This window comes from Nelumbo lutea, chromosome 7, assembly GCF_056320005.1.
Source record: "Nelumbo lutea isolate HS-2025 chromosome 7, American lotus-T2T, whole genome shotgun sequence".
Taxonomy (NCBI): domain Eukaryota; kingdom Viridiplantae; phylum Streptophyta; class Magnoliopsida; order Proteales; family Nelumbonaceae; genus Nelumbo; species Nelumbo lutea.
The window spans coordinates 9,747,823-9,775,108 of NC_142690.1; the positions used below are offsets into that span (position 1 = coordinate 9,747,823).

Here is a 27,286-nt window from a genome sequence, read left to right on the forward strand (position 1 = left end):
GTCCGATATGCCCTTACTGAAGTATTGGATGTATCAATATTTTGAGCCTTGGTTTGAAAATTTAAAAACATTCGAATTATGATTAGACAAGGCAGTGCAAGATGAACAAAATAACCTTGTTGAAGAAAAAAAAATATAGATCTGCTATCCACAAACTATTCTCACATCCCTAATTTCCTATTCATAGAACACCACCACCATGTACTGGAAACATTTCATGAAGGAGAAGGAAGATATTTCCAATGCTTAACTGTAATGTCAAGAAGATTCTAGATGAATCATTCACCCAAAAAGGTTCTCTCTCTCTCCAATAACCACCATCTTCTTCTAGCCTTTGGGGGTCAATCAGAATAGCCTTATCCACCATCTCACAACAAGAAGATTCTCAGTTTTGCAAAGTGTACAATAACAAGTAAACAACTCCAAGGGTTCATTTGGTTTACAGTCGGAATTGAAATTAAAATCGGAATAGTTTATTTCCATGAATCAGAATGGGAATTAAAATCTACTGGAATTGAATTTTATTCCCAAAAGGAGAAGGGAATGGCCATTCCACCAAGAATAGGAATAGAAAACCGATTCCACCAAACTAAAACAGTTAGAATTGGAACAGACCATTCCAATTCCAATTCCAAACCCCTATTCCAGCGAACCAAACAAACCACGACCTAACAGTATTTCTTGTCTCCACATCATTGGCATTTGTGATCTATTGTTATTCAATGCTTAGGGACTTTGGTACGAGATTGGAAAAGGATATATTTCAAAGCTCAATAAGAAAATGGGAAAGTTGATTGGTTTTAAGGGAATGCGGATGCCCTTTTGAGGGGTATATTTGTCAATAATGTGCATAGTTTTGTTTTTGGAAACAAAAACAGCTGCCATATAAGTAAAAGCAAATATAATGTTGATGTGTTTATTAAATCAGAAAAACTTACATGAAAATAAAAATACGTAGGCTTAAGCTATTGAGAGAATTGCAAAAAATACTAACCTGGGGTGCGCCAAGATGAATCGAACTTCAGCATATCTTACCTCAGTTCAGCTGTACTTTTAAATTTGAATTCGAGTTCAATTCAACAATTTTGAATTGAGATTGAAAATTAAAAAAAAAAAAAACTAATATATTTTTGCATTTTATATATATAATATTTTTATGATATATAATAGGGTAAAATACAAAAACCTCCCCTAAAGTTTTTGACAATCATAAAAACTTCCCCTATAGTTTTATTTTAACAAATACCTCCCCTGAACTTTTGAGAAACTCAACAAAAACCTCCCTTCAGTCACCTTTTCAGACAGAAAATGATAGATTGATGCACCAGTTTTTTTTCCAAATACCCATTTTACCCTTTTAAAAATTATTTTACATGCAAAATTACTGAAATAACCCTATTTTAATTTGACAAAAACCTCCTTTAATGATCATCTTCTAACTTTTTTTGTCGAGTTAAAGTATGGTTATTTTAATAATTTTGCTTGTAAAATAATTTATAAAAGGGTAGAATGGGTATTTGGAAAAAACGGCGCATCAGTCTAATGTTTTCCATCTGAGAAGGTGACAGAAGGGAAGTTTTTGTTGAGTTTCTCAAAAGTTCAGGGGAGGTATTTATTAAAATGAAACTATAAGGGAGGTTTTTATGATTGTCAGAAACTTCAGAGGAGGTTTTTGTATTTTACCCTATATAATATATTATATTTTATATTAGATTTGAAAAACTAATCAAAACATATCCTGAGATTTGAACTCCATTACTATCAAAGCTGAACTGTTCAATTAAAGCTCTATTTGATTGCACGCACCCCTACCCAAACCCAATAAGGTCACAATTATTCAGGCTTATCACCCGAATGAGGAAGGGTGTTCGACCGCACCAGAATTGAAGAATGAAAAATCTGCAAATCCGTTGGAAATCTACCACCCGAATCCGGTTCAAAATGCAATCAAATTCAGTAGGAGGTTTTCAACTTGAACAGAATTTGGGTGTCATCGGATCCAATATGCAATTATATGCTAGTTGCAATTGATTAGCAGGTTTTCCTTTTTCAAATTTTCATATGTTTTGTTGACCCTTACCTCCTAAGCAAAACCCCTGCAACTTCTTTTTTGCTTTACCCCTGCAACTTCAAGTCGTCAACTGTTCTGTAAGCAATTGCCAACTTTCTGTACATATAATCAAAAAGAGCTTTTAAAGAGAATCGATCAGTCAGAGGTAATGTCAATTTTATCCCCTAGAAAAATCAAATTGAGCTCTGATCATCTCTCTTTCCATCTCTAAGTTTCGAATGGAACTGTATGAGCTCATATAAATTACAAGTTTATATCATTACTAAATACAGAAATTCAGTTATTCTACAACTATCTTATACCATACAAACTCTGGAGTGTGAATAGATCTACATTCCGGATCAGATTATTATCAATACAAAACCAGCATTAAATTAAGAAACAGAAACCAAGTGAGTTGCCGAAATCTTCTACCCTGTCTCATCGACACCAGGGAATCTGACGATCATATCAAAAATCGTATAAAAGACCAAACACAGCTAATGTCTAAGCTCCTCGCTTTGGACGGTTTCGAGTGCGTGGAAGTGCAGGTTCCTCCTCTACAGAAGCAGGGAGAGCTTCATCGTTGTCTTCTACATCCTTCATTGCTTGATTAAGAGCGAGCTGATTTAAACAATAGTTCAGGTCAGCAACAATTTTTATCATTCATAGAGAAGATATCCTCTGACAGTTTTTATCATTCATAACTACAAACTCAGCCTTGAACCAGTAAATTGGTTCCTATTAATTCCCAAAGGACGAAAGAAATAAAGCAGAAAACTGAAAAGACAATGAAAGAAAAAGACCATCTCAAAATGATGATAATGCTAGTTTCTCCCGTTCTAATATTTCTTGCAAGCAGTTAAGCCTACGAGTGTGCTCTGCTGCTTTAGCCTTTAGTAACAAGCACAACTACATAATTACATTACATCCATCATAAAGGATCTCAAAATAATTTGCTACTTCAATGTTATGCTTAAATAAATATATCAAAAATCAACTGGAGTATTTAACTGGAAAAGAACTCCCAGGTTAATATGGTTTAAACAACAGATTGGCCAGTTTGAGATAACAGGGTCGTCATGTATAACATGCAAAAGATCACATTCTAAAATTTAAATCATGAAAAGCAGTCACATTAACTTCACATTTCTATTGAGGCTCCTTTTTAATGGAAAATTTTTATTATATTTGCAAATATAAAGGCGGTATTCTCTCATTAAAATAACATGCTTTAGAGAAACAGAATTATAAAGAAAATATAACTTCACATTTCTATTGAGACTCCTTTTTAATGGAAAAAAATTTATTGTATTTGCAAATCTAAAGGTGGTATTCTCTCAATAAAATAACATGCTTTAGAGAAATAGAATTATAAAGAAAATATAATTCTGCGGATCTTTTCCCATTAAATAAGAAGGCTGACACTGAAAAGAGTGCAAAGTTGTATTGCATAATAAATCATCTGTCCTTTATTTTTATTTTTGTTCAAATTGGTCTCACAGTGACCTAGATAGTTTGTAGCAGTCCCTGTCAAAAAATGGTTAGATTAAAATCACTTGGGTCAAAGGGTTAGCTATGGCTTTACTTGGACATTGACTTACACCTTTTGATACCACATTCACATACCCTGATTATTAACCTTCCCTTATCCAATGTCATGACCATGAGAAGAAAGATGAAGGTATCCATTGTGAACTTTATCTACTATAAAACTTCATTCCTCTACTTGAATGTTCTGAATTCAAACAAGCATATCAAATCTTAAAGTTTGTTGGCATCCCAACCAAATGGACCAATATGCCAAGCAAAATAAACTAAAGAAAACATGCGATAAGCCTGTTGAACCGGATAGAAAGTCGGTTACCATGCTGTCGTTGCTGGTGATTCATGATAAAATCATTAATCAAGCCATCTACCAACCAACGATATCAGTCAAAGACAGATGTTTACTCATACCCAGAAATCTAAATTCTAAAACAACAAAAGATAACTCCATTATACACTTATCCTCCACCAAAGATGCAATGGCTACCACAAATCAGGGATAAATTTGACATGACCAACTAAAACACCTCTAGTGTACAAAACCACAGATAGCATTTGATTTCATTCAAACAACAATATATCAATTCTTAAGAGTCTATTGGCGTCCAAATAAAATGGACCCAATATGCGGAGAGGGTTTCTTTTCAATATCCAAAAAATGAAAAGCGAAATACACTAAGAAAACATGTGCTAAACTGCTAACTGCTAATCTTGATGAACCAGAGAAAATATCGACTACTATATTCTTATTGTTCGTGATTGCTGATAAAAGCATAGAAACAACCACTATTTATAAACGGTATCAATCAAAGATTAACGTGCAATCAAACCCAGAAATCTAAAAAAAAAAAAAACAATTTCACACATATTCACCATCAAAAATTACCACACAGCAGAGCTAAATTTGACATGAACAACATAAAACGCCGAACTGGAATAATAGTCCCCTGTAAACTACATTGTTAATCAGGCTTATCCGGTCTTCAACAGTCAATTGCTAGCGATGACCCAAAATTCTCAGTTTAACATGAGTAATCACCAGAGAACATTAGGGAATTTCTCCGAACAACTGGCAGGTTGGATTTAGGTTTGAAATAACTTTAACCGGACACCACTAGGACACGGTGCAAAATCCTCCACCCAATTATCAAATCCAGGAACAATACGGGTTAACAACTCTCCACATCAATAGACATAAATTGATTTGGTACAAAGCTAATCATGAGTTAATTACCTCCTCGAGGAAATCCCTGTCCAGCTTATCAGCAATTCGTATGGAGGTGAAGACAGTGAAGGCAACAAGAGAGAGTGGAAACACGAACGCGAAGATGAGACTGTTCGTGCTTGGCCCCGCCCGTGTCACCACCTCTAACCTTCTAGCATTCTGGCGACGGCCCAAGTAGCCGGAGAAACGAACTTCCCGACAAGGGAAGACGTCTGACGTCCGGAATGATGCCTGCGTTGGTTTGCTCAGATGGAGAGAAGTGAAGACGGAGTTAGAAGTGGTGAGAGTGAGACTGGCCATCCTTCTTTTTGGTGGTGACTGGTGAGTCGGGTGGATATTATCATGCAAGCATTTATGTAGATAACAAAACCTTATTTAGATGTAAACACGTGACGGGCCATACTGAGAAACAGTACGCTTCAATGGTCCCACAAGAGATCCAATATATGTGAAGACTGAAGATCCGATGTCAACCTTTTGGACGGTGGATATAAGACAAAACTTGATACAGCCTACTAAATAAAATTCAGTAATAATCACTATTTATGTGCTAATGTGTCACTACAATGAAATCACAATGGATACGTAATGACATGATTTAAAACGAGGGCAGATTAAGTACTCACACCATTGTTTTGAAAACCGGATTGGACGAAACCGTCAGACTGTTTGACTCGGAAATTAGTCGTATCTCTGGATACATTTTTCTAGTAAATAATGTTGATTTGATTAGAAAACCGCTGAAGTATTCAACCAGACAGCGGTTCATGGTTTAAGAAAAAATTTATTTATTTATTTATTTATTTTGTTAGAAAGATTAAAGAGGAAAAGATAAGAAAAAGAGATGGGGGAAGGACTGAGATGGGATCTCCGGTCTAAAGTAACTATAATTGAGTGGGTGAGAGAGAAAGAGAGATCAGATATGTCGTAATCCCTACCTCCATTGTGGTTGCTGGTGAATATTATCTCTTCTATCTCATTCTTCTTCTTCTTCTTCTTCTTCTTTCTTTCTTTCCTTTCTTCCTTCCTTTTTAAGGGTTCAAATTTTCAAACTGTTTGACCTGAATGGTGGAACTGCTGACCTGAAAACCAGTGGTCAAAATGGTTTGATATCCAGGTTGGTTTTTCAAACCTTGGGACACAACAGGATAACCCATCTCCCTCCCTTAACCGATTATGTCAATGGGTCACGTCTATCTTATAGTACCAATCCAACCAAACCGATTATGTTCATTCTGATTATGTGGTTTTGTCCGGATTAATAGTTGGATTTGGACCAATTCTTGTTGTTTCGAATCCATTTAGAGTTTGGGAAGAGTATAAATACAAATATATTTGATACGAAACCGGTGTATATAATAACCTTATATTTGCATTATACATATTTGTATATGAACACTTTCCAAATTGAGCAAAAATAATTATATATAAAGGCCTTACCGTTTTTCTTCAATTTGTGTTTTTAACTAAATAATCCAATTGCTCGTCCTAGTTGCATGAATGCGGACATATAAGTAGGAATCTGATAAATGTCCAAGAGTTTATAGTATTAGTACAATAATTCTTTTTTAATTCTAAATTGTATACCTAAAAATAACTCTTAACATTGTAGTCTTTGTTGTCAAATAGCATTCAGTGCATAAAATAACAGTATCTTGTACATTAATTGTTCATTCATGTCAAAAAAGCTAGGCGACAAAATGAAAATGTTACATAAATGGAAATGCCCTTCAAAAACCTTGTTAAGTAATGGAATTTGGAACCCTACGCCTACAAAAGCTATTGCTTAAATGTGCCTTCTGAGATATCTGATTTGATGAGATTGGAACTTGGAAGCACCATATTGAGCCCTAGCCCTTTCTCCAACCAGCAAAACAGCAAAAGTATATTTTAAAGTGCGTTGGCACCTTTTCTTCTTCTTCTTGTGTCCACAGACCAGATTCTGGCATGGTCTTTGTCTGTTTGACATTCAACTTCCCATTATCTTAATTTCCATGTTCAGCCATATATACCTAATTCCTCTATCATGGTTCTCCAAAGAGAAAAAACGCTAGCACTACCAGCCTAGAGCTTAAGAATGAGACCAATGGGACAATGGTCACTGCCAGCAACATCCGGGAGAATGTATGAATCATGAACCTTGTCAGCTATAGATTCTGAGACAAGAAAGTAGTCAAGCCTCCACCCTGTTCCACATTAATAATGGAAGAATGCAAGAAAATGGAATTAATAAGGAGCACAAATCATTAAATAATATTTTACACAGTAAGTTAATGGAGGTCCATATTGGAAAATTAATTCCTAGAATGTTTTCAAGGAGCTCCTTGTTAACCAACACCGGAGGACACTGGCATGAACCACACTAGCTTTGAAAGAACACCCAACTAGCTAGAGAGACCATATAAGAGAGAGAGCGAGAGAGAGATTGTTCATAAAGAAAAGCAAGAAACTAAATGAAAGAGGGTCAAGCAACTTCATTGGAGCCAGATGAAAAAGCTCACCAACAATGTAAAAATCCAATAGCAGTCAGTTACAATGCTGTAACTCTTACCCAGTTCTATATATAATAATAGAAGCTACTTCCTCCTTTTTCCCAAAAAAAGCCCAAATGTAGGGTGGATATACGAGAAAAAGGACACAAATTTGGTAGCTATTATCAGCTCATTGCTTGAGAGATTTTTGGACATGGAATTCACACTAAAAATTGAAAAAATCCAACATGAGACCCATTATAGGTATTTGGTATCATAGATTGCTAGACTTACTTTAAATGCTTCACTCATTTTCGTTCAGATTACATAGTACCTGTATTTATCCAATGTTCTCTTATTTAAACCCAACAATAAATATTCCTCAACAAAGCAACCTATTCATTTCCCTGCTTGTAGACAGTAACTGTCAACATAATTGGTAGTTAGTACTCAGGCACATGGAACCACATCTTCCTATCCATCCATGCAACAAGGGATCTATATATAGATAGATAGATAGATATATGTGAAACCACATCAGTTTTTTCCTAAAACTCAAAAGGCGAAGCATATAACTGTATTAAAGCTCTTCATAATATTCTTTTGTTGAAATACCAAAAAAAATCAGCTAGAACTGCATCAAACTGTCAATCAGTACCCCCCCCCCCCACACACACACACAAAGACAAGTTTGTTAATCAGTACTTTACCCTTTTTATAATTATTATTTTTTTTATCAGTGAAAGAAAAATCCATTAAGTACTTTACCCGTTTTATTTAGAATATAAATTCTGTGGTTACCTCCCAAGGATTCCCAAAACCAATCTTTTCCTCAATCTGTAAGTTTTTTCTTTTTTCTCAACCAGAAAATAACTATTGTGCATTAATGTTGCCCTCATCCTTATATTACTGATGGCATAACATACTTTATTCATGGAAAAACAATATGTTTTTGCCTTTCATCAAACCATCAACTCTGAAGAATCAGCAATAAATTAATTCAAATTATCCTGAATTGCTTCACAAGTAATCATTTTGTATTAACTCTCTGTGTGATGAGGATTGTGATTATTCTCACCTATGTTATGATACCATTCTGCTAACTGCTTTTAATTCTGCAAAATCAAGAATAAACCAGATGGAACAGAAAATAGTGAAGAATTCGCACTAAATTCAGGAAGTGCAAAACAGGTCATGTATCGTGCATGTGGGCAATACAGAAGTGACCAAAAGCTTGTAACTTGGATATTTTTAGCACTAAATTTCATGGTTACACTTCAGAAATCTCAACCTCATATACATTTCACCAATTCTAGCCAAAAAGGTATGGATGGAATCTATTGTTTAGAAATATTATTTCCTTTTGAAATGAAACAAGAGCTAAGTTTTGCTGGGCTTCAGTTCCTCCAGCAGTGCTCTGGGCTGTGTGGCCAGAAAGAAACAGAAGATTGTTTTATCAGAAATCCACTTCCGAAGCGGAGGTCATCAATTCAGCCATAGATTCCATTAGGAGCTGGTTGTCAATACACATTGAATTCAGAGATGTTACTTCTGATCATACTTTTTTGAGAGTGGACTTTCTTTGAGGTCCTTTTTTGTACAGTTACTTGTTGTACACAAGACCAGTTATTAATACAATCATACTTTACCTTCTTTCAAAAAAAACAAGAGCTAAGTTTTTGGGTTCAACAATCAGTGTAACAAGTAGGAAATAATTAAGTGTAGCTGCAAAATTATGTATTTGATGTAAGCATAATATGCATTATTTCAAAGATCCTTGCGTGGTGCTGGTTTTATTAATCCTAATTTCGTGCAATAAAATTAACAAACACCCAAAAAGTATATCAGTAAATGTAGAACGTGAGATACCTATATTCTTCAGACGCCCACCATGCCTATAACCCCAGTAAGTATAGCCAACAACACCAGGATGCTGCCTTCTGAAGGTATCCACAAAACCCTCAGATAAGAAATTTCTTTCAAACGACTCCCTTTCTTCATCTGTAAATCCAGCACTTCGTCTATTTCCCTGTGAAATGATAATATAATTGCGAAGCATCGGAATGTTAAGAGCGGTTAATATTTAGGAATAATTGCTTATCTAGAAAAATTAAGCAAAGGCACCATAGTTAAAGGCACCATAGTTAACATCATTTGATCTAAAAGGCCAAGACATAGATACAAGAAACAAGAATACAACTCTGTATTTATTTGATCAATAACAGTGAATTGTATTAAGATTATGAAAATTACAAAGGGAGCTAAATAATCTTAACTCCCAAATACAACCAGTGAACACCAAAAGTAAAGCAATTACAACACAGCCCAAAAAATAGAGTTTCTGTTCACCCCTTGCCTAGCTAGGCCATCTGCCAATGAGCTTGCACTTCTCTTTACCCATGTGCATTGAATTTCAATGTCCTTAGTCAGCCACTTAAATTTCCTCTTTTCATTGCTGTAATTCCAGAGCCCAGAGTTATCCTCTTTTAGCCAGTTCACCACGACTTCAGAATCTCCTACTACGATCAACTTATTAATATGGTTATAACACACTTCTATATTTAGTTTTTAAGTTAAATATCACTTTTTAATACTTCCATCTTGCTAAATTGAGTATAACTTCTAGCATCTATAAATTGTTCAGGTAAATATTCTATTTTTTGACCACCAAAATTTACTTCTAACGGGGAGGTCACCACCTCTTATTTTACTAATGCAAAAATTGGAAACCTATGAGAAGGGATGTTGAAGCCTTACCTCCTAATAAAAAAAAATAACGAGATCATCATTTACTAAAAAGAAACCATACAAAAAAAAATAAAAAAAGATGGTCTCAGGACTGTGTCACAAAGAACACTTATTATTTCTTAAATATGAAATTCAGTAAGCTGGCCTTACATAACAAGATAGCCACCTTTGCCTGATTTAGCATAGTGGACAAATCCATGTATACTTCTGAATTTGACATGTCAATCATATTATCCACTAAGATGTCCCATTCACAAACTTTGTAAGTGTTCATGCTATCAAGAATACTCAGGAAGTATCCAATGTTTGTCCCAGTTATATGGAGTCTTTGGAGGGGCAGACTGGATATGACCTAACCATTGGCTTTATTTTTCTTTGGGCACAAAGTGGCTGTTGTCAGATTCAAAACCACATTCTCAAGCTTGTCACCCTAGACTTTTAACATTACACCAAGAAATGGCTACTAATAACTCTAGAAGCATCCATGCAATATCTGGTATCATATCAGGTAAGTATCATGCAAACATATTGAATTTTAATTTAATATATCTCTTTTTTATGGATTTCACTTATTTATCACCTTTGTATCAAAAAAAAAAAAACTTATGTATCTCCTTAGAGTAAGCTGCCCAACCATCTTCTTTAAATCCACTTCTTACTGCCATCTGAAAGTTAATTGGGTGCTATATTGTTGAGTTCATCTTCATAACTTATGTTTTGGGCCTCTGTAATTCCTTGAACAGTGTAACTCCAAAAACTCTTGCTGCATAACACTAAGTTGCTAGTTGAGCTTAAACAGAACTCAAAAACAAGAAGAGAAATTAGAGGAATGTAAACCTTTTTTTCTCTTAACTAGAATGTTAACCATAGAATATTGTGGATCACTTACAGCTGGGTTAAAAATGTCTATCTCTTGATGAGCACAGTTGAGATCACCGGTCAAAATGACAGGCTTTGACTTTTCTAGCTCCTGTATCATGTACACGAAGCCATTAGCACTATTCATTACAAACTAGAGATAATGGTTTACCAACAATTTCATTGTCAACTTATGCACTTAAACATAACTATAGGTACAAGGCAACAAGGCAAAGATCCAAAGTATAGATGGTTCTTAACAGTAACCAGATTTATGTACGTGCGGTGGAATTTGGTGATGCATACTTTATTTGAGAGGAATGAGAAAAAAGGGTAAAAGAATAAAAAACCAAAGCTACCCACTACCATATGAATTCTATTAACTTATTGAAAAGAGGGAATCCAATGGCTCCAATCTGTGGAGTCCCACTCTTTCATTCCCTTGATTACCCTTTTACTTTTTTTCATTTTCTTTTCTGTCCCTCTCTCCATAATCTTCAGTTCTCTTTCCCTAGGCAAACATTTAGTGTTCCACCAATTAACTCCTTGTGTTGATAGTTCTACCACCTCTCACCGTGTGTCTGTGTGTTACAACAGGCAATTCTATACTTATTTGTGGCAATGTTTTCCACCATACCTCCCTGATAGTTTCACACTTCTACATGCCCATCCTAGATCCTTAACACATGTTTCACATGCCTCAAGACTGGTATCATAATATAGAAAACTTTTGCTAGGGAGTTAGGACAAATGAGAATGGTATATTATTTTTGCAAAATACTAGTTCAAATAAAAATATCAAGTAATAATGGCACAATGCTTTGAGATCTTCTAAGAATCCTTGAAAAGTTGTGACCAGAAAAAAGAATGATATGAAATTCTTAGAATATTTAGCACAGTGGAATACCAATGGTTTCACTTACCAGAATTTACTTTAACTCAACAAAGCTTTATTCAAAATCCTGACTACATTATTTGCTGCATGAGTTCTATTTTGCCATTCCACTCTATCTAGGGCCACATCCATGGTCAAGCTCTAAGACCTCAAATCATTTTTAAGTACCTCAACCCATACTCTTTTTGTCTGCCCCTAGCTCTTTTAAATCCAATCACTTCAAAAAAACAGTATAACTTCTTGAAACATTTTTGTACAAACAAAAGAACAATAGACATTTACAGTATAATTGCTCAAATAACTATTTAAAAGACTAATTCAAAATAAAAATTAAAAAAAAAATAGCACACTGAAAAATAAGGATCAATATTTAGCATGGATGTGCAAAGCAATTCAAAACAGAGTGATGAACAATAGAAATTGACTGAAACATTATAGAAGATAGGAAACATAATTGTGAACATACAGTTAGGCTTCCTTGAACTGACACCATACCATGAAATCCAAGATATGGAACTCATTGAGATTAACCTATTTTAACCTATATAAAACGAAATATAGGAAGGATCCACTCACTTTCATGTAATTGCTAAGAGAAGGATCCCACTGCATAACCCTGTAAGTCTAGAATCCAATAAAATCCATTAGTCCAAGAAACTTTCCTATTATACAGTAAATACAAACAACTTCACGAGAACAGATGTAGTCAATAAGCAAAAATTTCAATACCAGCCTTCTCAAACCTTCCCCAGAATTAGGAACATATCCACTTATCAGATAAAATTTATCAAACTCCACTGTCACAAGCCGTCCTTCGCTATCATGATCTGAGATGCCTAGCCCATATCTCACTGAAAGTGGCTTTATCTGTCAGAGATATAATTGGTATTTAGCACCAATTAAATAGAAAGGTCGCAAAGCTATTAACCATATGAAATAAATTTTACCTATATATCATGCTGCACAATGTAACAGGGTTAGAAGAGAAGAAACAATCACATAGTATATCATCAACTCATGATGATTAAATGAAAACATAGAATTTCAGTGTCAGAACAACGGATACCTGAAGAGCCAGAACAATCCTGTCTTATTCAAAAACATGTACAAATTGGAGATCTATTAGGGTAAAAGAAACTACAACATAGACGACCAAAAAACTACAAAGGAAATATACAAGCATCCGATTTAAACAATCATACATTACATGTTGGATTAAACATAGAGGTTCTGATAAACAAGAAATTGTATACTGGTGTATACACTCCGGTACTCCCATCAGCTTTCTTTTGATAGAGTATATCAATGAGCTTCCATGTCTGTACAGTTATTTACTAGTAATAGGATTTTGGTACATTTACAAGTAATATTGCCAAAAGTTGCAAACTGATGAAGTTCATATGGTAAAATGAGTCAAATACATTTTGAAAACAACCATGACTAGCTCAAGACAGTCTAGATTTCAATGTGCATTTATGACCAGATCAACATCCAAACACTATTACATAATTAAACAAAGAAATAATTTCAGAATTGAAGTATCAAAGCTTGGTTTCTAAACCCTTCACAAATGGCTACTACAAATCAAAGAAGCAATATACCCGAGAAATAATTGCAGTACCAGAGTACCCAAGCTTGGAGACACTGCACGTCCAGAAGCTATTCTCATATCCATCTAGGAGACATTGCCTGACTTTCTCCACATCCTTCTCCTATTTTCAAAAGGTCCTTCAATTAGTTGGTCAATAGCAAAAATTTGAAGACCTTTCAAGTAATGAAGGAAATACAAATCTCACTGCTTAGTAAACACATAAGTGCTTAATTCACATAGATTGAGAATGCTGTATTTTAAATGTGTATCTCAAAATTAAATTATAATTTTTGCAGACATAATCTTTTGCTTGTTTTGACTAACTTGAAGGATTTAACACTATTATTTTGCCTTTAAAATACATATATTGCAATCTTCTTTTTGGAAGACACTAGAAGCCAATGACTTCTCCTCAACAATCAGTTCTACACATAAAAAGAAGAGAACTGAGCAAAGAATGAAGCTGAATTTTGATGGGAGTTCACTAGGCAATCCAGGATCCTCGGGTATAGGCGGAGCTCTAAGGGATGGAGGAGGCAGAATTTTGGCCTTTTTACTTGGGACCAATAGGGGTTGGAGACTACTGCAAGCTGAGGTGTTGACCCTCCTTCAAGGTCTGAAATTAACTAAACTGTGCCTCCATCAGATTGAGATAGAGGGAGATTCAAGGTTGGTAGCAGGTTGGATACAGAAAGAATCTTGGAATTTGGAGCCATCAACAAGACATGAGAGAATTTTGGAGGTTAGCAAGGACAATTGGAGTAACTTCTAGATGGGTTAGAAGATCAGCCAATGGTTTGGCTGACAGCTTAGCCAAACAGTGCTCAACTAGAGGGGAACTATGTTGGGCTGCATTTTAACCTTTGTATTCCCTATGGGGCCAGCACAATCTGTGGTGCTTATATCTTGTAATAATCTTAATTAATGTCCAATGAAAGTTATTGTTTCCAATAAAAAAAAGGATATAAATCATATTTCTCTTAGTAATATGATCTCAAAAGCAGTGTTTTAAAACGCGGAGGTGTGACGCGAGGCGTTCCACTACCTAGAGGCATGAGGCGTAATTTAGAACGCAAGAGGCGTAAGCCTCCTTAAGAGGAAGGGGGGTTAGGAGGATGAGGAGGAAGGGGGATCTCATTTTTTTCTTTATTTTTAATAAAAATCTTTTATACAAGACCCCCCCCCCTAACTCAAAAAAAAAAAACAAATTGGGCTGCATCGAAAAGGGGGCAGGGGGCAAACCATTTTCTTTCCCCTTATCTTTTCCTCCCTTCCCCTTCATTTTCTTTTCTTTCCTTTTCTCTTTTTTTCTTCTCTTTCTTTTCCTTTTCTTTCCCTTTCTTTTCTTTTCCTTTCCTTTCCTTTCCTTTTTTTCTTTTTTCTTTTTTTTTTCTGTATTTTCATATCAGATGTGCATGAGGTGCAAGAGGCGTACGCCTCTAGCACGCTCATGAGAAAAGTCAGCGCCTCTGGCATACGCTCAGGGCGTTTTGGGAGTGCCTCGCCTGGAGGCGTACGCCTCCCACGCCTTTTAAAACACTGCTCAAAAGCAACTTGGCAATACAAAAGGTAAAATTTACAACTTGTGCTCTCTTTTGCATGTGGGATAGCATGACAGGAAGAGTTAATAGAAAGGTCTTAGGGAAGAGTGACCACAAGGGTTCATCTTGAGTTCACATCACATGGGAAATATGTTTTGATCCTAAAGGCATGCAGGGACTTTTCTTTCCACAGCCCCTCTCTGACATAATTAACATTGTTCAACTGTCTGCCCTTATTTTCATTTTACTTCTAATAGAACTAAAAACAGTCTAATCCTTGTTCTCTTTCATTTCATTTTCTTCAACAAAGAATATTGATTCCAAATAATCAACTCATGGTTAAACGAACCACCCTAGAGCAGGGTTAGTAATTCATCTTAAAATAAAAGAAAATAAACCTTCAAGAAGCACTAATTAATCCTGCCCATCAGCTTAATTTCAATTAGCATGTAACCATTAAATTTTGCATTTAATTGACTAAATCTCTAACACATGACGTGATGCTGCAATCCAAATCAAATACTAACTTAAGCAGGTGGGAGGACAATAAGGCTGTGATCGGGTAGGAATCAGATTGGATATAGATATATCCAAATCCAATACGATTACCAAACTGTTAGATCTGAATCTGATCCAAAATCCAATTTATCGGAAACATGTCAGATTTGTATTTAACCAAGTTCAAATGATTGTTCTTAAAATGAATATAAAAATTATAAAGTTTTAAAAAGCTAATTACTTTTTAACTTACAAAAAATATATATACAATCAGAGGTGGCCTTTAATCCAATCGCATGGGTTTAAATCCGCATCTGATCTGATTGTTAATCAGATGCAAGTTATAACATCCAAATCCAAGATAATCGGATCATATGTCAGATCATAATTCAGACTTTTGGGGTTCATTGACATCCCTAGAGGACAATATTTCATAAGGCCTATTCAGATGGTTTGCTCTTGTAATTTGTTTCATCACTCAGAACAACTTCAAACGATATTCCAGTATCTACACAAACTTTTTCCTTCTGTTAAACACCACTCTTGAGCCAATATCATTTTTAATCTTGCAGCAACCCAGTTAGAGACCAGGTATCCAGAGAGCTAAATATAGTTACAATACTTGCCTGAAGTTTGGTCTCTTGTAAGCATAACACATCAAAGTTCTCCTTCTGTGCAAGTTGTAGTGCAGAGAAGGCCTCCAATTTGAGCAAAGCTCTCAAGCCATTAACATTCCAAGATAATATCTTCACAAATTCTGTATCATCAGTAAGAGGAGGAGGCCTCATGGTTCTTGGATTATATGGAATCCACCCTTGTTGTGGCTTCCTGTGTGTAAGCACAGTCCATGGTTCACTAGAATTAATGGAAACATCAACTTTATCAATAGTTCCATCATCCTCATTACAAATCTGCAGAGATTGTCTGCTCGCTCGGGAAGGCTTCTTACCTAGCATCATTAACCACAGAAAAATCCCATCAACCACGTTAAACGAATTTAAAGTCATTAATATGAAATAAATAATTAAGCAAATCATATACAACTATAGTAAAATGTGTGTTTCCAACTCTTGAACCCTACTAAGGATGACTAGAATCTGGATCCCCACCCCTATTGGTTCTTTCTCCTGTGCCTCCTTTAAAGTGCTAAGCCAGCCCACCGATCCTGTAACCCCCCCTTTCCCTGTTAATGAGGCTTGGTGCAGGTCAACTCCTCCTAAGGTTGGTAGTTTTTGTTGGGAAGCCTTTTCTAGAAAGAATCGACACTGGTGATTTGCTCCAAAAGAAGAGACCCAGTACTTGTTTGTCCCCTCATTGGTGTGTTCTTTGTAAAGCTGATGGAGAGACCGGTTTTCATCTTCTAGTGTCTTGCCAATTTGCAAAGTCTATTTGGGAGTGGGCTTTCTCTCTTTTTGGGTGTACTTGGATTCCTCCATCAAATTTACAAGGCCTTTTTGCTCCTTCTTTTTTCAGGTGGTGTATGAAAAGATGAAGGACTATGTGGAGAGGACTGAGGGCAGCAGTATGCTGGTCTTTATGGGAAGAAAGAAACTCCAGAATCTTCTTTGATGTAGAGAGAGGTGATGAAGAGCTGAGGGCCCTGATCCACATAAGGGTTATTTAGTGGATGAAGTCCCTAGAGATACTCACAAAATATACAATGGATGACATGCTGAAGAAGTGGGGTGAGATTGCTAGCCGTACCTACACTAAAGTAGGGATGAGTGTGTCTTGGACTCCCCCACCTACAGGTTTCATAAAACTAAACTTTGATGGAAGTAGCAAAGGGAACCCCGGACAATCAGGGATTGGGGATGTCTTCAGGGATGAGAATGGAGTTGTTTCTGCCATGTTCTCATACCCAATTGGAGTGGGTGACGCTCTCAGAGCTGAGATCCACACAGTTATGGAAGGTGTCCAGAAAGCTAGGGAGATGAATATCAGAAAACTCATAATTGAAGGGGACTCGGAGGTGGTGGTTGGGTGGCTGAACAAAGAAGATAGTGGTTTATGGAGTTATAGTATTCTGAAGAGGAAATTCAGATGGCTGGTTCGAGAAATGGAAGTTAAAATCAGTTGGGTAAAAAGATCAGCTAATTCTTTTGCTGACGGGTTAGCTAAACAAGGGGTGGACAAGGATGTCATGTTCTGGGCACAGATGTAATTTAATTTTCTTCTTTTTCTGTTTTCTCTTTCTCTCTTGTTTCCTCTCTTGGGGCTCATGATGTAGTTGGAAGATAAGAAAGTTTGTCTTCCTCTCTGTAATTTATTGTAATAATTAATGAATTGTGTTAATGATAAAAAAAATGTATATTTCCAACTAGTGGTGAAATAAAGGATAAAGAAGCAAGAACTAATGCAAGGAAGAAAGAATATACCGGCAACAGCATCAACTTTGACTGATAACTTTTGTTTTGTCATTACCATTTTCTTTTTAACTTCAACACCAGTACCAACCGAAGGTGCTTTTCCCCTTCTCTTAATTCCAGAAATCTCTGAAACAGCATTCACATTTTGCTTTTGATCTTCATCATATGAATTATTACGCTTCTGTTTAGATGAAACAGTTTCGGAACAAACTGATTTGATCATTGAGGTCCCATGTTCTTCTCTTACAACTGAACTTTGACCTGCACACCCTAGAAACTTAAGACCATAAAAATGACCCATCTACCCTATAAATATTACAGAGAGAACCCAAACTTATTTTGAAAGAGATGATAAGATACCATCATTTTCATTGGTCAGGAAATTCTTCAAGGTTGACACAAGATCATTTTTGCAACCTTTAGCAGGGATTCCAGCACTCCTGAAAATTTAATACAACATAATAGGAGTTTTTTTTCATCTTTATCAAAAATAATACACGACAGGTATCAGGAACCGTTTAGTGGGTGTTCAGCAAAAAAATGAAATACCAAATCTTCAACTGATTTTACAGTTAATTGGAGTTGTCAGGGAAAAAAAGAAACATAAATATCCAAAAGGAAGTATAACGATGTATCCACCATATGCAAAGCTTGGTCTGACAAAAGCAAAAATGATTTCCTTCATGTGCCATAGGATCCATGTACTGGATGTATCAGTTATGCTGCAAAAAGGTTTGTTATATTTTCTATAGTTAAGACACTCATATCCATTTATTTTTATATATGCAATGTTCTTCATAATATTCTAGAGTTCCAGCTTCATTCTGATTTCAATACCTGTTTGTTTAACCTTGATTAATGGAATACCAGGGCAGACATGAACATCCATCTCCACACACTATTATTTTACCTTATAACTGTTCTGAGTTCTTGTACTGTCATTGCTTTAAGTCTGGCTGGGTCATCCCCAATAGTCTGAATTTCAACTACTTGATTTCTCGCTGTGTTCTCCTACATGTCAACCAGTTAGTGTCAGAGAAACCATCTCCACTTGAAAAAACCAAAAAACAAAATCATACTACTTTAATGACAATGAAGATAACTATTCAATAACCTTGACAGCACTTTTTTCAGTATTGGAAGAGATACCCATCGATCCCCTCTTCTTGATATCTTTCTTGTTGTTAATGGTGGATGAAAAAGATGCTGACAAATTCAATAGGAAACGTTGAGACTCCACTGCTGTTGCTTTCAAACAAACCAATGCTCCAGGCCTTACATTCCTGGGAGATACTGCAAAACTAGAAGATACTAAACTTAAAACACGATTTCCTATATAGTATATACGCATGAATACCAAATTGAAGCTCCCCACATATCAGAGAATAAGTCAGCTAATTTGAGTAATGAATCTATAAAAAGGAAAACTTTCGAGCAATTGATTTCAACCAAACTTACATTCCACTATCTATAGTAATTTGTTTACAAAAGAGCAAGCCCCCAGACCATCCAAGTATTCATATCGGTTCTCATGAAACCCTAAAAATTGGTGAAGCTCAGACAAGTAATGGCTTTAGAACCAACAAATCCCCTCCCCCCCCCCCTCACCACCACCACCACCAAGAAGATAAAGCAATCGTTTTTCTTATTGAAATTCCAAGTTGCTGATCGAGTCAGAGAAGCAAAACCCCTTCATTCGTGTTTCTAACAACTCTGAAACCCTAATTATCTGGTACAGCTTATTGATTTGGTATGCAAGATTTAAAATACTAATTCTCGCTGATTTCAGTCACAGAAACAAGGAAACCGAATTACAGGAATCTGTTAAGCTGGACTTTAGAGTAGCGGCAAACAACAATAAAACAACTAAACAATTCGATGTAAAATACAATAAAATAAAGAAAAAAAAAGGCGAAATGGGGAATTGGAAGGTGATTGCGTACGTTAAGCAGGAGGAGGCGCAGGCTAACGGCATTGTCAAGCGAACCGCCAAAAATAGGACTCCGGACTCCGAACATCAAGACTGGGTTCACATCTGGCCCCCACAGATTGCCCCCCAAAAACGTCCCACGAAACCTAGGCGCGACGCGTGTCATGATACACGCGCACTAAGATGACTCGTGCGGTCTCTATTTCACCTTGTTTGTGTCACGTCTGTTAATTTTTTCTCGCCCTAAAGGGTTTATTCTCTCATTGAGTATTCTTTCTCCTATTCTACTGAATTAAAACCCTTAGCGCCCCTCTTTCGTAACCCACCCACCGGAGATAAACTCTTTCGAGTTCCGCCGGCAGACCCCACGAAACCTAGGCGCGACGCGTGTCATGATACACGCGCACTAAGATGACTCGTGCGGTCTCTATTTCACCTTGTTTGTATCACGTCTGTTAATTTTTTCTCGCCCCAAAGGGTTTATCCTCTCATTGAGTATTCTTTCTCCTATTCTACTGAATTAAAACCCTTAGCGCCCCTCTTTCGTAACCCACCCACCGGAGATAAACTCTTTCGAGTTCCGCCGGCAGACGCCAACAGTTATACAAATGGCGAGAGAAAGAGAGAGTATTAAGAATCGTTGTTGTAAAATCAATAATAATTTGATAATTTTATAGTAGAAACAATTCAATGTAGATTATTTAATAGATACAAAAGAAATTAAAAAAAATACAGATGATGAATATGAACAAAATTAATGAACCCAAGTAATTAATTTCTTTTATTTTTTTCCTGGGTCTTACTCTTTATTTTCATAAGTTTGAATTAAACCCTCAACTCCATGAATACAAAATGGTGGTCGCAGGTTGCCACCTTAATCAGCACGCTTTGAGAATGGTCTATGCATGTTCCTGCACTACCTTCCATGTCAAGTTCACATGGCGGTCCTCCGTAAGGCTTGCACCAACAACGAACCTGATCATGTAAACACCCCCAACCACCGCATGTGTCATGTATATGCACCCAGCTGAGTTGATCAACTCCAGCAACTTACGGTTGATCTCGTTTGCACGTTCCAACTCCAACGATTGCCGGAGCGTCTCATCCTCATGATCCTTCACCAGCGGCGGTAGCAGCCAAAAGCATACCATCGCGAAATTCCTCAGCACCACAATCTCAAACCTCTTGTCCATGGTTACCTTCTCTTCGAAGTGCTTAGCCATTTTCACGTGGGTCCAAAGGAAATTTCTTAGGTTAGCCACACCATAGCTCCGAAGCACCATCCAGAGCTTCATGGCTCGGAATCAACGACTGAGGGCTATTTGCCAGTCTTTGTAGTCTATCACTTTCTTTGATTCAGTAGCTTTGTTCCTCAAATACTCAAGACTGGTTGACAGGGCCTTAACAAGAGTGCTAGGGTCCTTGATCCAAAGGCAGCAGCAATAGAGAGTGGTGAAGAACCACTTATGTGCATTGAAACTGAACGAGTCTACATCCTCTACCCCATCGATGAAGTGTTTGGACTCAGGACATATGCATGCACTTCCGGCGTATACTGCGTCGATGTGAGCCCAAACTCCATACTCTTTGGCCACTGCGCATAGAGGAGCAATTGGGTCAACGGCTGTCGACGATGTAGTACCGACAGTAGCACAGAGGAATAATGGGATGAGCCCAACTTGTATATCTGCTTGGATTGTAGACTAAAGAGACTTGGGGGCCAGCCCGAATGAGGTGGCCTTACTCATTGCAACGGCACGGAAGTGGGTCTGATCTAATCCATAAACCACCAACTTCCCTATGTTCTCCCTACCAATTCTATTCAACGTCCGATCTCTGGCTGCTGTGAAAGTGCACAGGATGGCTTCATAGGTAGTCCCTTGTAGCACACCACCACCGTTTCCAGAGAAGAGGAAAGACTTGGGGAGCTTAATTGCCAAGCCAATCCATGACTATGCACTCCAGCTCTGTGGCCGCCGGCGACGACATCCAATTGAGCCCAACGACAGTAAATCCGGTGCTAATCATTTCGCCGAGAAAACTAGCGACGCTTACTTCCCTCCATTACAGAATACTTACCTTCTCGCCGTTTGTATGGCCGGCGGCGTCGGCCGGCGGAACTCGAAAGAGTTTATCTTCGGTGGGTGGGTTACGAAAGGGGGCACCAAGGGTTTCAGTTCACAGTAGAATAGGAGTAGAATAGGAGAAGGAATACGCAGAATGGGAGAGAAACCCTTTTGGGCGAGAGGGAACTAACGGACGTGATACAAACGGCGTGAAATAGAGACCGCACGAGTCATCCTAGTGCACGTGTGTCATGACACGTGTCGCGCCTAAGTTTCGTGCGAACCCATCAAGACTGGCCAAACCTGAGGTCAAATCCGAGTATCCAAGCCCAACGGGGGTGATCATTTCAGCCCGGCCCAGATATTCCAGGCTTGAGCTGGGTTTTGTGTTCTTGCCAGGCCCGTGTTGACTTTACATCTCTGCCCCACAACGCCCCACCTCACATTGCCACCGTGAATTGGTAACAACTCCCGATGATGACATCATCGGTTCTAGTATTATCATTGGGAGATGTTTCCAATACACAGTGAATATGTGGTGTGGGGCGGCTCTATGTGGGGCAGAGATGTGAACTCGCCCGTGCATTAGGCCTACAAATATTTAAAACATATAAACATATATATATTAATTATATTTATATATATTTATATATGAATATTATAATATGACACGTACAATTTATATTATATATAATATATAAAATAAGTGTTTTTGGTAAACATACATAAAATTAGTTTATATAATATTTTATATATGAAAGACAGGCCCAGCCCAACCCAAGGCCAAGTAGACTTGGGATCGAGCTTATGTTTCAAGCCTAGAACTCTGGGTTGGGCCTAGGCTATAGCTCTTATCATAAGTGCAAAGCCTAACCTGGTCTATAATCACCCCTAGATTAGTAAGATTGATTAGGTTTAAAAGAATTCATAATTTTATATAGTATTTTTTATTGGACTTTATGGTCCAATTTAAATGTGCAATCCAATCAAATTATGCACAAATTTTATTAACAAATGTAATATGCATATTTTATACATATATACATGTAGGAGTGATCATGGGCTAGGCTTTGCATTTGTAATAAGGTTAGGCTTGGGCCTGATTCAAGTTTTGGGCCTAAAACATAAGACTTGGCCCAGACCTACACGGTCTCATAAATCTTGGGCGGGGTAGGGCCAGGCTGAAAATGATCACCCCTATATACATGTTTATATAATTTGAAAAAATATATTCTTATATAAATATAATGCAGGTAAATATGCATTTGTTGGGGTAGACTTGAATTGGGTTGAGCCCAAGTTCAATTGGTTCAGGCTTTGGCTAACTAACCAAGGCCTCAACGTAAGCACAACCAAAGTTTACATCAAGCACAAGTTTTTTGGCCAAAGCCTAGACTACAAGCTGAAACTTAGGCTTTGTTTGGAAACAATGCAAATATGTATAGTGTAAAACGGTCCATATAAATTGCAAAATTGTGTTAGTTTTGCACTCACAAATTTACCTTCTTACCAAATAGGCTTTTAGTTGTAATGGATGCAAACACAAATTCTAATAAAGCATATGCCTTTTTTATCAAAAGTCCACTTGAATGCAAATTTACTTCTTTTTTATTAGTGTACTTTTACATCTTATTGTCAATGTAAATATGCATTGGAAAATGTGTTTTTGTCATTTGTCAATGCATAAATGTAATGTTGCCAAATACAAGCAAAAGTGAACCAGAGTGCAAATTTATCCTAAACTGCGATTTACATTCCATTTGCATGGTTTCCAAACACAGCCTTAGGGATAACATGTGCAAAAAACTCGGATTGGGTCAAATCCTTACAACCCAAATAGAAAATGTATTATAAAATAATTGTGTTAATTTATAAACAAATTATTGTAAAATAATAGTATAGTTAAGTTAATTAACCAAAATAAGAAAAAATGTTGAACAAGAAAATTAACAAAAGATGTAATGTAAAATATTTCTATTAATTAATAAAGAATATTGAAAAATAGTTATTGTAGATTAATTCAATTTAATGTTAAGCTTTCAATTTTATGTTAATTTATTTAAATGTACTATTATGTTTTCAATTAATTTTTGCCTTTACATTTATTTATTTATTTTACTATTAGTTACATATTTATTATTATTATAAATTAATTTTATTGTTAATCTTAATTTAATTTTACTAATAATTCATTTAATTAGAGCTAATTTTATAATGAAAGAACAAAGAAAATCAGCCAAACAAACTAGACTGACTTAGATCGGATCAATAGCTAAATTTAAATTTATTTACTTTTAATTAATTACAGTAGTTAATTAGCATTACTTTTATTGCTAATTTTATTTTTTGTCCCTACCTCAAGGTATCTCTATAGTATGAGGTTGGTCTAGGCCTTCAGTAGTTAGAAGCAACTAAAATTGGCCCCAATTATGTTTGGGAGACATATCAAAATAGTGATTGGTTACAATTAGTACATCTTACTTAGTCCTCATAGTCGATTTAATTTGGTTTACTTTTATAAGGTTTACTAGCCACATCGACAACTCTACTTCAACCTTTCTTGTTAAAGTCTATCATTGGCTGAGAGATGCTTGACAATACTATCATTGCTTATGAGATGTTTCATTTCCTTAAACATCAGCGTAGAGGGACAGGCCATGTGGCTATTAAACTTGACATGTCTAAAACTCATGATAGACTTGAATGACCTTTTAAGTCTTGCAAGTCTTAGGTTTTCTTAAGTTCTATGTCAACTTATCAAAAAGTGTATTTTGTCTATCTCTTTTGTTCTCTATCCTCATTAATGGAACTTCTAAGGGTCACTTTCAACCAACTAGAGGCCTCAGACAAGGAGACCCCCTATCCCCCTATCTCTTTATCCTAGCCATGAAAAGGCTCTCAAGAATGCTTTATTAGTTTAAAGAAGAATGGGGGTATAAAAGGAATCCAAGTTGCACCAGGAGCTCCCTTCATTTTCTATCTCTCTTCTGTGGATGCTATTCTTTTCTTTCTAAGAGCTCATCATAAAGAACTGGATAATCTTTGTAATATCTTGCAGCAATTCCAATCTACCTCAGGGTTAATTAATAAATTTTGATAAGTCTGAAATTTATTTTAGCAAAAACATTCATCCCAGGCACCAAAGAATGATCCGAAGGCAACTTCATATCAAACTTCTCCGCCCCCATTCCAAATATTTAGGGATCTCTCTTCTTTGGTAAAGAAACAAAAACTCATAGCTTTCCTATCTACTAAACAACATTAAAACAAAACTAAATACATGAAAAGCTTCATCTTTGAATCGAGCAAGAAAATATATCCTTATCCAATCAGTGCTCCAAGCAATCCCTAATCATACTACAAGTGTTGTTTAGTTTAACCAAAAAACAATCAATGAAAAAAACTTTTGGTGGGCAAAAACCAAATCAAACCCTCACCCTTTTCGATGATGTGATAGGGTATAGGAAAATAAAACTTGTTAATTTGATCATCTTAAAAAAATAGTCTAGAGATATCTAAATGAATAGCATAAGCTTTGGGCTCAGGTATGGAAATCCAAGTACCTTAAAAATAAACAACTTGTTTCCTTACTTGACATCATTGTCAAGATCTTTGTTTTAGATATATGCATCTCCCAAATTTGTGATCTGCTACCAGAAGTAGGTTTCTTGGTTTCTACAAACTCTAATCAACAGATTGACCAGGTTCCCTAGATATAATCTACCAATGGTTTTTAAATGCTAGTGCAGCCTATCTCCCCAAATCTTCGTAATCGTTCTTTTCCAATTTTAATCACAAATGATTCTTGAAATAGGAACTTTCTTGATCAACACATAGATCTTGTTTAGACTAATAATATCCTTAATACCTCCATCACAGAAAAGCAACATGTGCCATGGATTTGGACACCCCATGCCTCAGGAAGATTTTCTACAAAGCATGCCTATATTCAACTCTAGCAACCAAACCTCTCTATGCGAAATGATAATCTCAAAATTTGTTTAAAATGGATAGGGAAATTTCCAATTCCTCCTTAGTTCTAGTTGTTCTTATGGAAGGTGAATAACTATTATATTCTTGTAAGGGAACACATACTAGACTCTTCTCAATATCAGAATTGTGACTCTTGTAATTATAACTTGGAAACAATTAATCATTTATTCTTCGAATGCCCACAAACTCAAGCTATTTTATTTATTGACCCTCGAAATATAAATCTAAGTGTAATTTTCAATCTTCTTGGCTGAATTGCATTCATGATTTAATTAGATATCTACTTAACAAAGGTTTGATTTCCTAGATTTTGAGTTGGTATGCTATTTTTCTGTACTATATTTGGTTTTCTCGAAATGAAAAATGTTTTAAAGATAGGCAAATCTCTGTCCAATGGCTAGTCTCTTATATCAATTCCATGTTTGCTCAAATATCTTTTCAACAAGCCTCAACAAACTTATTAACAGCTAAAAATGCTAAATTTCTCTTAAAAGTGCATCCTTCTATTAACTGCATTATTTTTGTAGATGCAGTTGAATTGCATTCATGATTTAATTAGATCTCTGCTTGACAAAGGTCTGATTTCCCAGATTTTGAGTTGGTATGCTATTGCCCTGTACTATATTTGGTTTTCTCAAAATGAAAAATGTTTTAAAGATAGGCAAATCTCTGTCCAATGGCTAGTCTCTCATATCAATTCCGTGTTTGCTCAAATAGCGTTTCAACAAACCCCAACAAGCTCATTGACTACTAAAAATGCTACATTTCTCTTAAAAGTGCATCCTTCTATTAACTGCATTATTTTTGCAGATGCAGCTATGCAGGATTTGTTTCTCACTCATCATTTTCTTATGTGGAAATCTACCTATCTCCTTATTTATCTTGCTTACATATTATTGGACGCAAAACTAACATCAAATCTATTGTGGAAGCTGAATTATTTGCCATCTTGTAGGGAATCGAACAAGCTTCTCATATGTTCAAGGAAAACCTTTTAATTTGTTCGGATTCCCAACAAGTTATAAAGTCTGTATAGAATTAATCTTCTCTCCATTTCTTTTCTTTTGAAACTTATCCTAAGGGGATACCTAATGTTCTGAACTTTATTAATGTTTCTCCTAGCTAATATAGTTATTTTATCTTAAAAAAAAAGATTGCTTCAACATTTCTTATGTACATTGCTATTTCAACACAACACAATGGTTCAAAAGGCAAACAAAAAAAGGACCATAGACTTTTAATTATGGGCTAGTTTACTATTAATTAATTGATTATTTATTTAATAGTTTGATTATAATCACAACACCAAAGCCAACCAGTTCAATCAAATTGAATCAATCTAGACTGAATCAAACCAATGCTCTAAGCCATTGTAACTGGCATTTGAATTTAGTTCAAACCCAACCCACATAACTTATCTTCTTGACCTAATTTTGTGATAAGAGTGTTCACTCATTTCATCTAACAACCAAACTCAGTAACATGTAGAAGTCATAAATACAA

At 36.1% G+C, this 27,286-nt stretch overlaps 2 protein-coding genes and 1 pseudogene across 15 annotated transcripts; all 3 read right to left on the reverse strand.

The window, feature by feature from the left end:
- Positions 1–2,300: 2,300 nt before the first annotated feature.
- HCF153 (high chlorophyll fluorescence 153) lies at positions 2,301–5,191 on the reverse strand. The gene is made up of 2 exons (XM_088954717.1): positions 4,833–5,191; positions 2,301–2,674 (listed from the first exon to the last, which is right to left on the reverse strand). Exons 1-2 carry the CDS (start codon positions 5,121–5,123, stop codon positions 2,558–2,560), a joined length of 408 nt encoding a protein of 135 aa, XP_088810843.1. The 5' UTR covers positions 5,124–5,191; the 3' UTR covers positions 2,301–2,557.
- Positions 5,192–6,437: 1,246 nt separating this feature from the next.
- ARP (apurinic endonuclease-redox protein) lies at positions 6,438–20,035 on the reverse strand. Of its 14 annotated transcripts, none has more exons than XM_088954731.1 (12): positions 19,738–20,035; positions 18,909–19,087; positions 18,705–18,805; positions 18,155–18,234; positions 17,804–18,055; positions 16,052–16,374; positions 13,397–13,507; positions 12,529–12,662; positions 12,372–12,411; positions 10,932–11,012; positions 9,164–9,323; positions 6,438–7,009 (listed from the first exon to the last, which is right to left on the reverse strand). In XM_088954731.1, exons 2-12 carry the CDS (start codon positions 18,945–18,947, stop codon positions 6,888–6,890), a joined length of 1,443 nt encoding a protein of 480 aa, XP_088810857.1. In that variant the 5' UTR covers positions 18,948–19,087; positions 19,738–20,035; the 3' UTR covers positions 6,438–6,887. The 14 variants fall into 14 exon arrangements, with proteins under 14 accessions (XP_088810857.1, XP_088810858.1, XP_088810855.1 ...); XM_088954732.1 differs by having other exon boundaries at positions 6,438–8,409; XM_088954729.1 differs by having other exon boundaries at positions 12,372–12,419; positions 12,525–12,662.
- A 576-nt stretch (positions 20,036–20,611) lies between these two features.
- LOC148845019 (tyrosine/DOPA decarboxylase 5-like) lies at positions 20,612–25,704 on the reverse strand (annotated as a pseudogene).
- Positions 25,705–27,286: the final 1,582 nt, after the last annotated feature.